Consider the following 14,623-nt stretch of genomic DNA (forward strand, 5'->3'; position numbering starts at 1 on the left):
CAAGCGCAGGTGGTTGCATAATTTAGGAGCGGATGCAGCAGCTAGAAACTGCTGAGTTTTCGCTTCTTCTTTGGCACACCCAGGAGCTGATCAGATTACTGATGGTCTAAAGGGGAGGAAACTCCACCTATTTTGTGAAACACTTCTGTAACGTGTGTGCACCCCTATTTTGTATAGTAGAGGTATACTGGAATGAATGTTGTGAAAGTCTGTGCTATAGTGCCAGGACTGCAAAACCTTTTGTGTTACATTTTTTGTCTTCTTTTTACCGTATTTTAACAACCACCTGACGATCTAGGGCTGGAAGGTCAACACTCAACAGTCTTTTAATGATGAATTAGTTAAATTAATCAGAAATAGGTCTCTCTCTTAGCAATGGGACAGTGTCTTCATTAAGTAGCATTAGCTTCGTACATGATAATATCAGGTCATTTCTGTTTTTCATAGAACATTTGTACATTTCGTAACAGTGGAGCGTATGAGTTGTGATGCTCTTCCCAAAGATTTTTGGGATATGTCAAATAAAATGTGTGGCAGCATGGCTTACCTGGTAATTATGCTACACTATCATATGCATAGGAAAATAACCTTAATGCTTCAGATATGAAATAATGTAAGTAGGAGAAAAAAGAAAAAAAAGATGATCCTGTCATGGCAAAAATGTAATCACAAAGTAGCACAATGGGACACCCTTCATCATAAAACACAAGCAATATTAAAAACACTTCTTAATGTTTAGATCCACGTGAAACGCATGTTTTAAATCCACCACCATCCATGGCAAAATATGAAAAGGTGCAACAGCCTATAACTCTACTTTTTAGGACAAAATTCAGAAAAAGACAGTATTTTATAGTGTATTTTAGAGTAACTTTCTATACACTTGAAAAATAAACAAGCTCTTGGAATTTAAACACTTTTTTTCACTAAACGGTCCACTGTAGATAAGAGAGTTTAAGATGTTAACTTGGACCTGAAAATGTTCCCCATTTTATCAGTTTGTTCCAAGTTTAAAGCTGCAGTAGGTAACTTTTGTTAAAATGTATTTTTTACATATTTGTTAAAATTTCCACTATGGTCTTAAAGTGTGAGAGAGATAATCTGTGAAAAAAAAAACAAGCTCCCCTGGCTGCTCCCAGTGGTCCGACTACCATTTGCAGTAATACACCGCTCCCAGTCAGAAACAGAGCCAGGATAGCGGGGTCAATCACGTTCAAGACTGCTGTGTGCTGCAGCTGTGCTAACGGTATGGGTAGGTTATAGTCAATGTAAAGCATATCATTGATGTTTCGTCCCAACAATGCAAGTGCCAAGGCTGTTTATCCGGCGTCATCGGCGGCTGTACTTACTAGCCTGGTCGTTCACGGCAGGCTCCGCTGTGGGGGAGGAGCTGTGGAGGGAAGGCTGTAGCACAGCAGAGAGCAAGGAGGAAGGGACCTGTAAGATGTGCTTGTTCCAATTTTCGGGCTAAGTCCACAGTTTCCTCAGAACTCCCTACTGCAGCTTTAAAGTGCTGAAATTCCCGTGTCACTTTTTTAAGAAAATCAGTCAGAAAATCCAAGAATTCATCATTTACTACAAATGTCAGGAAGAATGACTCAGCTCAGTGGACTCATGTTAATCATGATGAACAGCAACTACACGCATACAAGTACTGAGTTTTGATTTTATTCATCATCATCGCACTCCCATAGAACAAAACTGTCCCAATAAATTACGTTTTAAATTAAAGGCAGTTCTGAGTTAATCTCTCTGACCTGAAACTATAACAAACCTATAATCAAACAAATGGTTTAAAACACTTGTTCAATAACTTCAGGTTTCAGTGCAAACTTAAAAGATGTTCAAGCCATAGCTACGCATTATAAGAGCCTGTTTTCAAACAGCAGGTGCACAAGGCTCTTCAGTTGCAAATATCGTCATAATACATTAAAATTGTGTAAGATAAAAGAAAAGTTAAAATTCAAGCACATCAGCAAATGTGAAATATGTGCCTCTTGCATTTGTTTTTCAAACTACCAGCCAACATTTTATTTTTCCACTGCAAGTCTGCGAAAAATACAGATACATGGCAATAAGCAATGTTCTTTACCATCCGTCTGACAACGTCTCACCTGATAAAAGCTGGAATTTGACTCTGAATAAGGAGCTTTAAAATCAAAAGAAAAGTGCAGCGCAGCAACTAAAAAGAAGCGACTTAAGCTAAAAAGTGACTGTTGCGTCCTGTTTTTGCAAGAAAACAGTAACATTGTTTTGGTCTAAAATGAAAAGCTTTCATGGAGCAAATAATGATACTTAATCTAAGACTGTTCTTTTAGCAGAGACATCTGCCTGTTGAAAACCAGATAACTCAGAATTCATATTAAATCATATCCATGCTCTTTTACTATTGTAAATATTACAAGTGTAAAGTCATAAGGAAGAATTGATATTGTGACACTTTATAGAAAAATAAAATCTGATGACAGGTCATGAAAACCAGACTAGACAGCATTTGGACGTACTACTGGAAAACTTGCTGAAGGGAAGTTGCATGCAGCACACATGCATGTTTATCCACACGCACAATCACTGCAGGCACACGGCCTTTCCCTTCTGGTTTATTTCTGGGAAATACGAGCTAAATTCAACGTAAACCACAAGCACGACTTGTAGGGTGATGTCGGTGACAAGCGAGTTCAGTCATTCAGATTTTTTCTTTCTTTTTGGTTTCTATAAACAATAATTTACTGTTCTGTTGCTTGATCAGATGTTTACTGACCAGATTACAGCCTGCCTGAAGGTTTAGGAATCAAAAACACCATTTATCGATACTGCACAAATGTAACAACCATAAAAAGTACTGAGGTGCTGCAGGTAGTGGATGACGTGGAGCTATGTTTTGGAAGAGCTTATAGCGGAGTGTTTTCCTCCTATGCAAAGAAAGGAGCCACGATAGATGATCAGGGGATTCTGCCCTGACATTCTCCATTGTTCCATCACATGTGGAGCTATGGTTGAATTTGACCAATTATTTTTTATGTTGAAGTAAATGAGAAGATCATTGCACCTTTACTATTGCATCTGTGAGCAGCTTTGCTTAAAACTAAGGCGTCCAAATCCACCTCTTACCAAGGTCTGAGGTAATGTACGTCTGTTGCATTGGATTTTTACCTCCTTTGACCAGTCGATAAGATGAACATGTGACTGCAGCTTACAGTGAATCTATTTTCTCATTTAAATCTCAGCAGGAAGGTAAATAAGCACACTTACTAAAATCCTAACGGTTACATTACTGCTCAGCATGTTTTTATAGCTTCTAAGGTAACAGACGGACGGAACAAACATGGTTTGGATGAAAAGTGGATCCAGATCCAACAGATGCTGTATGAGCATATGGACTGTAAAGAGAACAGGGGAACCTCCAGGTGAGTTCCTGCAGAACAGATGTTCTCCTATCAGCCAGCAAACATCTGAGGCTGCAGCGGCGGGGGCAGCTGCTCGTTCTCAATATTTTCAGAGTCGATTGCGGACAGCGATGAAGATGCTGTCGCGCTAGCGGCGTTCGCTGTGGTGTTTTGTGTCTCAATTGGAAAGCTCTCCAGCGCGCTCTGCACTTTCTGCTCCACTTCATCTGTCCAGTCTATCAGGTCGCTCTCTAGCTGCCGAGCCTTCTCTATGACCCGCTCCTGTCTCTCGCCGAGCCCGGTTAGCAGGTCCAAACTGTTGTGGACGTGGGTGAGAGCTGCGGTGCCTGAGGATGAGGAGGCCGCAGTGGGTTGTGGCCAGTGTGGGGACGTCTGGCCCGACATGTAAAGTTCAAACTCCTCAGAGCTCATGTTCAGAGACTGGCCATCCAGTTTCTCTATGAAGGCCACTGCACAGCACTGTGGAGAGGAGGCACAAAGCATTAATAACAATCATATCATCCACCAAACACCAACGCTCTTCAGACTTCAATTTACTTAAATAATATATAATTTAAGGTGAGTTAACAGAAATGAGGGTGACAATGTGTCATGTATGTCAACAGCTCCCCCTGCTGAATGCTCTTAATTTGCTCACATTTAAAACCTTTTGGACTGCACTATTATGGTCAAGATGACGACTATACACTAATAACAAATACAGCAAATGAGCACATTACCGAGTTGATGTTTGGTCTCTTGGGTTAAATATAAATAAAAGTAATGGTTTAACTAGAGATACAAAAAGTCCCGTCAGGCTTAAAATATACAAACTGCAAAAATCACAGGAAGGAAGGAAGATTTTTTTTAGCTCTGTACAGGTAGATATGCTCATGTCTCTGTAAGACGCTGCGCTACATGTACAATCTGTAGTCACCTGACTCCATCCAGTCTGTAACAATAAGTGAAAGAGATGGTAAGGTTGAGAAAATGAGGGAAATGTCAAATATTGAAGCGGCGGCCGAAGGTTATTTTATACTTCTAAGCTCGTTCAGTCGTGCTCCAGCGTTCAATAAATCTTAACTAAAAGTACACATTCTAGTTACAGATGCTGTAATTAGGGGATGTGGTTATCGTCCATTAATCTTTATCGAGGTGAAATGCTTAATAATTTATGATATTAAATTATTAGGCATTTAATAATGCTTAATATTGCCTAGCCCGAGTATGGATGGACGGACAGGTGGATGGAGGGTGGATGAAGAGAAGAACAGACTGGCAGATAGAGGACCAGATGGATACAGACAGACGGATGAATGGATTCACTACAGAAACTCTTGTCAACTAACATCTAAATGAAAAGTCTTCTGCTCCATCCACAGAAGGACAGGCGTATGATCTATGAATGAAACTTTAAGAAGCAAATCTGCATCTGCTCCTTTTAGTCAGAAACAGAAAAAACACGACCATCGAATGTTTAACAGAAATTCATGTGGTCCAGGTAGAAAAATCGCTGTTTCTTTTTTGTTTTTGCATCTTTGTGCAAAGCCCTTATATATATATTTAGATTTTTATCATGCAGACAATATTACATAAAATAAAGTCCAAAATTAAAATTTTAGATTTTTTCTTTACTTATCCAAACCTGCAAGATATTTGAATGGAATCCCACATTCCCCAAACTTTTCAACATTGTAGGAACCCTGTAAAAGTCACTCTTTTTAAACTGAAATTCATTTTTTTAATGTCTGGGCTGAGAGGACTAACCCCAGGATTTATTTTATATGGTTTATTTTGCTAATTTTCTATCAAACAAACAACAGCAGAGTGAAGAAGTTTATTACAAATGGAAAATGTTGCAACAGATGTGTCAACAAATGTCCTTCCTGATGCCCTTTTGAGTGGTTCTGTAAAAAAGCTCAACTGTCTAAAATAATCTGAAGAAAACCAAGCGAAATGTTGCTTAAAAACAAATATGAGTTTTGCAATTTTTAGTTCTCCCAAAATCGTCCAGCCCTAATTGGAACATTTATCATTTTGTAAAAAAGGAAGAAAATTTGAATAATATTCTGTATAACCCAAATTCAAAGACCTGCACTGATCATGGCTGATACCCTTTTCAGATTTTCCTTGAGCTCTCACAGGCACATTCATATTTTTTCAATGATTTATTAAGTACTATAAAACGTGAAACATTGAACTCAACAGAAACAAAATGAATTAAAAGATTACTCTCACTCAAAACACCCACTCTGATTCCATCTTTGGACAAATTATTGTTGCCTTTCAACTATTTAAAAAGAGCAGCAGAGCGGACTGGAATAAACATTTGGTGAGATGGCGCGGTTGATTCCTGCCGGAGCTGTAATAACCAGCAGGAACTGAAAACAACATGTAACACACTGAGGCTAGATGGAGTCACAGCTTCTGCTGCCCAGTTATGCTCACTAAAGTGTAACATTTTACAGTATTACTGAGAGTAAACCTTCGGTGGAAGGATGAAAGAAATAAATCACTAAAACAAAAGCATACCTAGGGCTGTATTTTCTTGCCAATGTTTGGCCAGGTTTGCATTTGAAAGTCAAGGTAAAAAGATAGGTGCACAATAGCATAAGACCAATCATGTGTGATGTATTTTATTTATTTATTATGTGTACCCTGTTTAGAAACACTTGTTATAGGTCCGTCTAACATTAACAGAGTCTAATCCAACACCTCTAACTTTAATTCTTTCGTTATGAAGGCTGTCAGTAAAATGACAACTCCTTTAAAGACTCGACCCCGGGATAACGGATGAGTTGTATTTTGCAGAGGTGCTAAACAGGACACACACATGCCAGAGAAAGTTCTCATTTCCTCACCAGATTAGTGAAGTAGTATCCGTCCTCTCCGGTCATGAGTCTGCTGGGGTTGCAGAAACGGGTGATGTACTGGATGTTGGACTGCAGTCGTGGAGGGTTCGCTTTCAGCACGATGTAAATGAGTGTTGGGAGGAAGTCGTCGGCTGATGCGGCCTCCTTCTTGCTCACTTTGATGGCGTTGAAGATGTGCTTGCTGCACCGAGTAATGCACGCCAGCTTGTCCTTGGGTACTTGCTTTGAGTCCATTTCAATTATATCTTAGATTAGTGCAGACATGTTAGTAGAGAAGTGATTTACATTTAGCAATAAGGCACAAATAACCCAGACTCACCTGTAATAGCTTTGACAACACTGTCTGAGACCTCAGGGATCTCTTCATCCACCGGCACACACAGCATTGCTATGGTGACCCAGTGCAGGTCTCTGGAACCAAACACAAACCAGATAATGTGACATTTCTACTCTTCCATGTTTAACAGTTTTAAAAGTGGGGAATTATGTTGCAAACCTGATTCTCTTCTGAATAGTCAAGTCTTTCTTCTCGTCATCTGTGGTCTCAGGACAGAAAACCTCTGTGTAAAGTCGGGTCATCATGTACTTCTCTACTTCATCCATAACCTTCTCCACAAGCTCCGACGAACCTGTAAAACCCCAAACAAATACACTTTTCACAGGCATTTCCTTTAATATGTGACACTAACTATTTATGTTTATTGATAAAAATATTTCAGGGACAGATGAAGCACCTTTGAACTGGTTCTGAAGACGTTCTGAGAGGTTCTGGTAGAAGTCTTGCACAGACTCTGATAGCTCATCAGCTCCCATGTCCTGGACAGTGTTGGAAAAATAAACATTTTGCCTGAGACACAATCAGATTTCACAGTGACAGACAGGTTTGTATTGGGAATGTCATCTTGATCATTTAGGCAGGAAGTTAAAAGGATGAATCCAGCAAACATTTCTAAACAACATAAAACCAAAACCTAAGGAAAGACAAACTTTATTTTTTCCTAGAGTTCATAATGTCAGGCTGAATGTCTCAGTGGAAGACCTGCTACAATCTTAGAACAACTTCCTGAATTTTGTTACCTGAAAAGCTTTCCATACCTCTTACAGGTTTTCTCATTTTGTCAAGTTACAAACACAAACTACAATGTGGTTTATCGGTATTTTGGACAATAAACCAACACAAAGTAGTGCCCAATTGTGAAGTGGAAGTAAAATTATACATTGTTTTTAAATTAAATTTTAAAATGCGTGGTGTGCATTTTTATTCATCTTTCTTACTGCGTCTCCCCTAAATAACATTCAGTGCAACCAATTCCTTCACTATCCAATGAAGGCCTCAGAGGTTTGTTAGACAACAATAGTGAACAAACAGCATCAGGAAGACCAAAGAACACAGCAGGGAGAAAGCTGTGGGGAACTTTAAAGGTTCAGTTAAAACATCTCACAGATCACTCCATAATCAAAAGTGCACACCATATTCCATTTAAGTTTTATTTGTTAACATCTCTGAAATCCATGTATCCTTTCTTTTGACTTTAAAATCATAAACTACCTAATGCTGTATCACAAAACAATTCCAACAAGAGGCATTGAGGTTTGTGGTTGTAAAATGACAACATGTGGAGACGTTCCAGAGTCTAAATACGTTTGCACGTGTATCACATGCGTAAGAACAAAACGTTGGTATAGTCGAAGGAATATAATGTTAAAATGAATCTCAAGGAATGGTGCCAGGTGGTAATGAAACAGTTCAAGACAGCTATTCAGTAAATTACAAGCTTCCTCCTCTTTAAGTGTCGTCTCGGTGAGAGTATAAACATGATCATAAACGCATAATGAGTTGAAACAGTGGTAATAACCAGGTTGTCTGGACGGAACAAAGCTCACCCGCTTGTACACCATGCTCTCAGTGAAAGCCCTGCACTGTTTAAAGATTTCCCTGCCAGACTTCACAGGCTTCAGGAAATCAATGAACTCTCGCGCTGCGCGGTCACTGTCCAGAGTGGACTGTCGACTGGCTGAAGAGCTGGGGCTTGGAGTTGACTGTGCGTCAAAGGGACCGGCATCTGGTAAAGGACAATAAACAATATTTTTTTATAAACAATTTTGCACATAATTTGCCGCGACTGTGCTGCAATCTTATAACTGTCAGTTGGTCAGATTCAGCGTTTCGTACTACCTGAGAGGTTGGCTTTAATTTTTTTTCCTTATTTTGAATCTATTTTAATTTTTAGGATGTTTACTCTAATTTGTCTGTTTTTTACTTTTATGTTTTCCTGTACGTTTTTCTTTTACTTTAATATGTACAACACTTTGTGAACCTTGATTTATTTTAAAGTGCTTTATAAATTAAGATGGTACGGTATGTATATCCAGGGATGTGGTTAAACTGAAGGCAGAACAAATCTACAATTCATAAGCAAATTAAAGGTAGTAAAATATCACAAGAGGAGCTAAATTTAGCATTAAGGATCTATTGGACAACCTTTACTGCTCTGTATTAAAAAAATAATACACTGAAGTAACTATGCGTTATGGATTACTACGTTTTCCGTTTTGAAGAGAAGTGAAATTCAGCTGAATCTGTCAGTTGTTTCCAAGTAAAAGTATTCATAGATTTTGAAAAGATTTCTCAAAGAGCTGGAAGCACAGAAACTATCCAAACATTCAGTTTCATGTTAAGGTACCATACAGCACTACACACTGTACATTAGTATCCTGTGAGAGAGTTAAGTGCACATGTAAAACAGGAAAGGACCAGCTGCAGGCATCTTATCACTTGATAGACATATTCTGGTTGCTTGGGTTTTGCAATAAAATAAAATAAGGGAAAGTAAAGATTTCAAGCTTTGAGCAAACATTTATGCAATGATTATTTGTGTGTTTGAAGGCACTAACGTGGCTTGTGGGCGGGGCGCTGTGTTTTGTTAGGTATAATAGGATGTGAGTCCTAGACCAAAACATAACGTTTGAAAGCACTAGTGTGCATGTGCAAAGGAGATTACCTTTTTTGGGTGGTGTTTTTATCGATGGAGTGAAAAACTTTGTGACTGTGTTGACTTTGCTGGACTTCTCCTTCGTCTTTCTTTCTTCAAACTTGTTGAAGGGAGTGATTGCAGGTTGTGATTGTGCCTTCTGATGTCTGCTTGCATATGCTTCCTCTTCCTCTCTCTGCAACCTGGGAAGACAACAACAGAACTGAAAAACTTGTCAGATGGACAGAAGGACAAAAGCCCTGTTTTCATGAGGTAAGAGAACGCAGAGGCAAGATATTAAAACTTAGTAACTTTATTTTTTTACAGAAAAGACACAAAGTGAATGCAAACCTCTCAGCAAGAGCCCAGTCCTCTTGAATTTGCCTTTGCTTTTCTCGTTGATTAACCTCTCGCCAACATTTTGAGCAGAGGCCTTGCCAGGCTCTGTTGCCATAAAAACCACAACCCTTCTTGCAGAGCAGCTCAGATTGGTCCACATGGATACCACGCCGCTGGCTCATCATACTTCAGTGGCAGCTGGGGAAGCAAAAAGAATGTAAGAAAATGTAAAATAGCAAACGCATCTAAGAAGTTATTCTGTCATTACCTTCACTATTACTTAGCTTATCAAACTACAGTCATAGCACATGTGTATTACTCACACGCACGTTTGACTTTATACAACGTTGCTTTTTGACTGAGATCATCAGCCGTTCACTTTGTCAGTCTAAGATGACTAAATGAGGCTCAAACGCAGGACTTCTTTTCAGTGACACATCTGGTCCAAAGGAATGTGGAGTTGCTATTAGCTAAGTTAGCATTAGTTCCCAAATCTGAATAACACGTAAACTATCTAAATATTCTTTGTCAGATGGTGACACACGTCATAAATAACTTATGGCATACTATAACATGGTTAGAGTCGGGTGTTTACGTGAAAAGAGTTTCTCGTCGTCAAAAACGCAACATCTACAAGCTAATTCAATGTTAGCCAGTCCACTTAGCCGTTGTCTTCCCAGCTACTTGAGCTAAACTAATGTGACATAAATAAATCTTATTTAAAAATTTGTTTTATGGATTATTTGTAAACATACACACTTATTCGTCTGAAAGGATTATCTGGTAACGTGATCGCCGCTGTCTCCAGCCTGTTCTTGATAGAGATATTTACATTAGCTAAACAGCTAGCTTCGTCCTAGAGCTATCTTTTCTGACAGATTATTCTTCTTTGGGGTTTAGATAACTGTATGAAAACATTTGTCTCCCCCTAGTGTTAGCTTCGGATTGACAGGTGTAAATAAAAAACGAGGTACTTGGGGTCATGACAGTTTATTATTTATTTTATTTATTTTATTTCAGGCAACATTTTATATTCTAAAAGACTAATTATTTGCAGACTGGTTTCGAATCATATTGTTCGTCTTTAATTTAACCTAATTGAATATATGTTTTTATTGTTTTATTTGGTTTTTCTCTCTACTGCCACTAAACACCCTGACTCACCCTCTGCATACTGGTCTTCCCCTTCTGCTATTGCAAACACACCCTCTTCTATGAATTGTTCCTCTGTGTTACACCGTTTAATTATCCAACAGTCCAAGCATAATCTGCCTGCATCTCAAACTTTGTTTCTGCTTGCTTACAAAGACTGATATCGTTGTGCTATAAAAAGGCTCTTTAATTTCACATTACTGGTTTGGTTTTGTGGTTTCCACTTTCTTGTTTTTGAGCTTGTTTAGTTCTTAAATTACACAGATCTTAATGCCACAAACACCTGCTCATGTCACAGACTCCACCATATTCCTCAAATACACATCAAAATGAAAGAATGATCATAACACGTGTTTTGTTTTTTTTTACTGGTTCTTTATGCAGGGCTTTCTGCATTTTAGATGTTGTTTGAAGGTTAAAAGTTTTATGTTCAAACAGACATTTTTCTGGAAATTAAATTTCAGCTCAAATTGTTCTACAAAAATAAAAAACATTAAATACCACTTTGTGAGATATACTATTAGACGTTTTAGCCACAGACCCCTGATTTGTATGTATATTAATTTAAGAAAATCCTCTCATCTCATTATAATTTGAGTGTAAAAATGCATCTAGAGTTTAAATTCTTTCAGGAACACCTGCCTGTGACTGACAGACAAATGAGAGTTTGACTCAATGTAAAGTAAGCTAAAATTAAATTAAATGTACTGAATCATGTGTCACAATGTCTGACAGACTCTAATGTTCACACAGTTCAGTTAGGAGAAAACAGTCACACCATGGTACAATGAAACGCTTTTATTCTTTTCACTTTATGTTAGTCTGCTCTGCAACTCAGCAGAAAAAAGTCAGTTTTCAAATGTGCTGTATAAAGCATCAAGGCAAAGGAAAATTATTGCAATCTGATCATATTGGGTTAAAACAATAAATGACAATTCATGATAAACATTTTTGATTGTTGCTTTCTTCATTCCGTAGGGTATCAGCAGCTGGGATGAATGTACATCATTTTTCCACCAAAGTCACAACCACTGGAAAAAGCAGAAGATATTATTACTCACTTTACATTATAGATCTGAATTATTTGTTTCCACCTGCATGTAGTTCTTTTTGTGAAGATAATTCACTAAGATTCATGGCGAACTGATGTTCCTGCGGGAAATACCTGGTTAAAGGGACAAACCCAGCTCGGAGAAGAGTGTAGGATCTCTCTGTTGAAGGTGAGCTATCATCTTCCTGCTGGCTTCGTTTCCTTTCCTACACACTGAATCAACGAGAGCGCGAGCCTTGTCTGCGCGGGTCTTTTTCTCCTCCAGTATTGAGTCTTTCTCCCCATAATTGAAGACGCTATCCCACAGGAGGTCATCCAGGAGCTGATTTATTATTTCTTTGGAGGACTTGTCTACAAAGCTGACCCTAATTCCCTTAAGTTGATCTACTAAAGACAGAAGATACAATCATAAAGCTGTCATCAATCTAGCGCCCTAATCTACCAAGACAAACCATGCAGGAGCACTTATCAGCAAAATTTCTGCATGATAAATTTTCCTCCATGACTGATGCTGTACATGCATGGGCAGGTTTTTGATATCAATGTATATGAAGGTTTATATATATATATCTATTGATGGTTCTTGCACAGGTGATGCCCTGTGTAAGACCCTCCTCCTGCCACTCCTCCACACACAACCAAACACACATTCACTCCCATCATCAAGATCATTTTGCGACTTGTTATAAACAAAAACAACAAAAAATTAGGTGTATTTTAATCAGATAGATAGATAGATAGATAGATAGATAGATAGATAGATAGATAGATAGATAGATAGATAGATATTCAGGACTGACCAGTTTAAATTTGTAAAATTTTGAACTAGAGATGAAGAGGCTTCAACTTACAAATTTATAATTTTAGTTGTCATTTCTTATTATTGTAACGTAGCTGCATCTTTTGTTTTTTAATATTATCTGTTATTAATCTTTCTATTGTGCATGTAAGAAGTCAGTTTTATTTTTCTGAACGTTTATGTCTACCTGTGATGTCTCCTCATTTTAATATAACAATATAATTATTAGCATTATATACTAAATGTTTAAGTAGAAGACAACTGGACTTTTTCCTTAATCATTTTGAACATGCCATTCTAATAAAATAGATTTTTTTTTTTTTTTTTTTTACTTATTATACATTTTTTAGTGATTGAAATAAAGTCTGATTGAATTGAGATCTGCCAGATAAGAATCATTTTGGCAGTTTATTTGATCACGTTTGGGATCTGTTTTATATGATCCATTCATGCAGTCTATTTATCCAGAAAACAATACACAGAGCAGCAGACAGCTGTGATGGACACTGGAAGGTGTGGATGTTTGGTTTCAGCAGACAGACAAGCGACAATCTAATAACTCAAAGCAAATGGTGTTTTCGTGAAACATCTGGAAATGACCACAGAGCCGTTTACTTTTGAGAACATGTTATATTCAGTGATCACTCGAGTTTAAACAGACGTGATTATCCTCATATTAGCCAAACGTTCTCGATCTGTTCAAACAATCCACGTGAAAATATTAAATGTGAAATGTTCAGTTTTAACCCAGTAACTGAACGATAATGTAACGACACTCTTCTTTTCCTTCATTGACAAAAGTAAAACATCTCTATTTTAATGTTTAGTTGGTTGGAAATGACGCGGAGTTGACTGGATTAGATCTTCCTGCAGAAGGCGCGCTCCCCACGCAGAGGATACAATCTCTCGGGGATAACTACCTTGTTATTGATACGTTGCTACTGGATGTTTATTGATTCCCTTCATTGTACTCGGCGTTGAATCTGACTTTCAGCACGGTTTTTGCTTTCATATTCAGTTGGTTAAACCAGTTACTTCACTGGGCTCAGGCACACTTTACAAAAGCCGTTATGAGAAATGACAGAAATCATGCGACTCATCCACACGATACTTAATTGTGCGTGTGAGAAATTGGAGTGAAGCCTTTTTTTGCAATTGCTAAAACAACCAAATCGGCCTTCTTACCCGCCATTGCTCCAAAGCCTTTAAAGAGGTGGAAGTGTTTGTCGGAGTAAACTCCACCCCTTGTTATAAAGAACAGATCATAATTAGGCTGCAGAAAGCTGCTGCATAAATAACAAGTTATGGTATATATTTTTTTTATAAGCAAAACTGACCAGGAACTATGGAAAAAAACACCTCCACTTAGGGTTCCCACTGGCTGTCTTTGCATTTTAGAGTTCATTTTAAGATTCTCTTATTTGTTTTAAAAAGTTTACATGGTCTTTACCTCTCTGTGTTGCTTCACCCATATTCTCCTGATCTATGTCATACACTTTGGCTTCTATTTTTATTGTTTAATTGATCTTATTGTTGTTTCCAACTGATCTGTTCTTCTCCTTGTTTTATGTTTAAACTTTCCTTGTTTTAGTTGTGCAGCAGTTTTTTGCAAGTTGTTTTAAAGTGGTTCACAACTAATAAAGTAGTACAACTGACGCTGACATCTACAGGAAGTCCGCCAACGCGCATTACGCACAGTTTCTCCACGAGCCGGGCGGTGTTCATGTCCGTTTTGCGGGCATAAATCGGGATATTTCAGCGATACAACTAAACAATGGCAGGTGAGAGAAAAGACGGGGACTTTTGTTTATGTTAGGTTTTATTTTGGCGACATTACGCAGGCAAATAAGCCCAGAAACGGCACCGTGCTTATAAAAACGAATCCACGTTCAGACCATAAAGAGGACAGATAGTTCTGTTCTCAGATCTCTACAAATCGAAACAAACGAGTAACCATCTTGTGCTTTTGCCACATTTTATAGTTTCACTTTAAGGACGACGTTCTGTTGTTTATTTCATTTTTGCCCAGTTGTTTTTAGTGTACAGAAATA

At 38.1% G+C, this 14,623-nt stretch overlaps 3 protein-coding genes across 3 annotated transcripts in view; 1 reads left to right on the top strand and 2 right to left on the bottom strand.

The window, feature by feature from the left end:
- Positions 1–1,646: 1,646 nt before the first annotated feature.
- Positions 1,647–10,473, bottom strand: rabgef1l (RAB guanine nucleotide exchange factor (GEF) 1, like). The gene is made up of 9 exons (XM_047391982.1): positions 10,326–10,473; positions 9,583–9,768; positions 9,262–9,434; positions 8,144–8,322; positions 6,994–7,075; positions 6,756–6,888; positions 6,579–6,670; positions 6,248–6,504; positions 1,647–3,866 (listed from the first exon to the last, which is right to left on the bottom strand). The coding sequence occupies exons 2-9, from the start codon at positions 9,753–9,755 to the stop codon at positions 3,438–3,440; spliced, it is 1,518 nt and encodes a 505-aa protein (XP_047247938.1). The 5' UTR covers positions 9,756–9,768; positions 10,326–10,473; the 3' UTR covers positions 1,647–3,437.
- A 1,032-nt stretch (positions 10,474–11,505) lies between these two features.
- Positions 11,506–13,780, bottom strand: LOC124884213 (caspase recruitment domain-containing protein 18-like). Its single transcript, XM_047391984.1, has 2 exons — positions 13,758–13,780; positions 11,506–12,160 (listed from the first exon to the last, which is right to left on the bottom strand). Exons 1-2 carry the CDS (start codon positions 13,762–13,764, stop codon positions 11,892–11,894), a joined length of 276 nt encoding a protein of 91 aa, XP_047247940.1. The 5' UTR covers positions 13,765–13,780; the 3' UTR covers positions 11,506–11,891.
- Positions 13,781–14,242: 462 nt separating this feature from the next.
- LOC124884212 (caspase-1-like) overlaps positions 14,243–14,623 on the top strand; it is a 6,574-nt gene continuing 6,193 nt past the window's right edge. Inside the window, exon 1 of the mRNA XM_047391983.1 lies at positions 14,243–14,353. Within this exon, the coding sequence (XP_047247939.1) occupies positions 14,347–14,353 (7 nt within the window). The 5' untranslated portion in view covers positions 14,243–14,346. The remainder of the gene's footprint in view (positions 14,354–14,623) is intronic.

Source organism: Girardinichthys multiradiatus, chromosome 18 (genome assembly GCF_021462225.1).
Source record: "Girardinichthys multiradiatus isolate DD_20200921_A chromosome 18, DD_fGirMul_XY1, whole genome shotgun sequence".
Lineage (NCBI taxonomy): Eukaryota > Metazoa > Chordata > Actinopteri > Cyprinodontiformes > Goodeidae > Girardinichthys > Girardinichthys multiradiatus.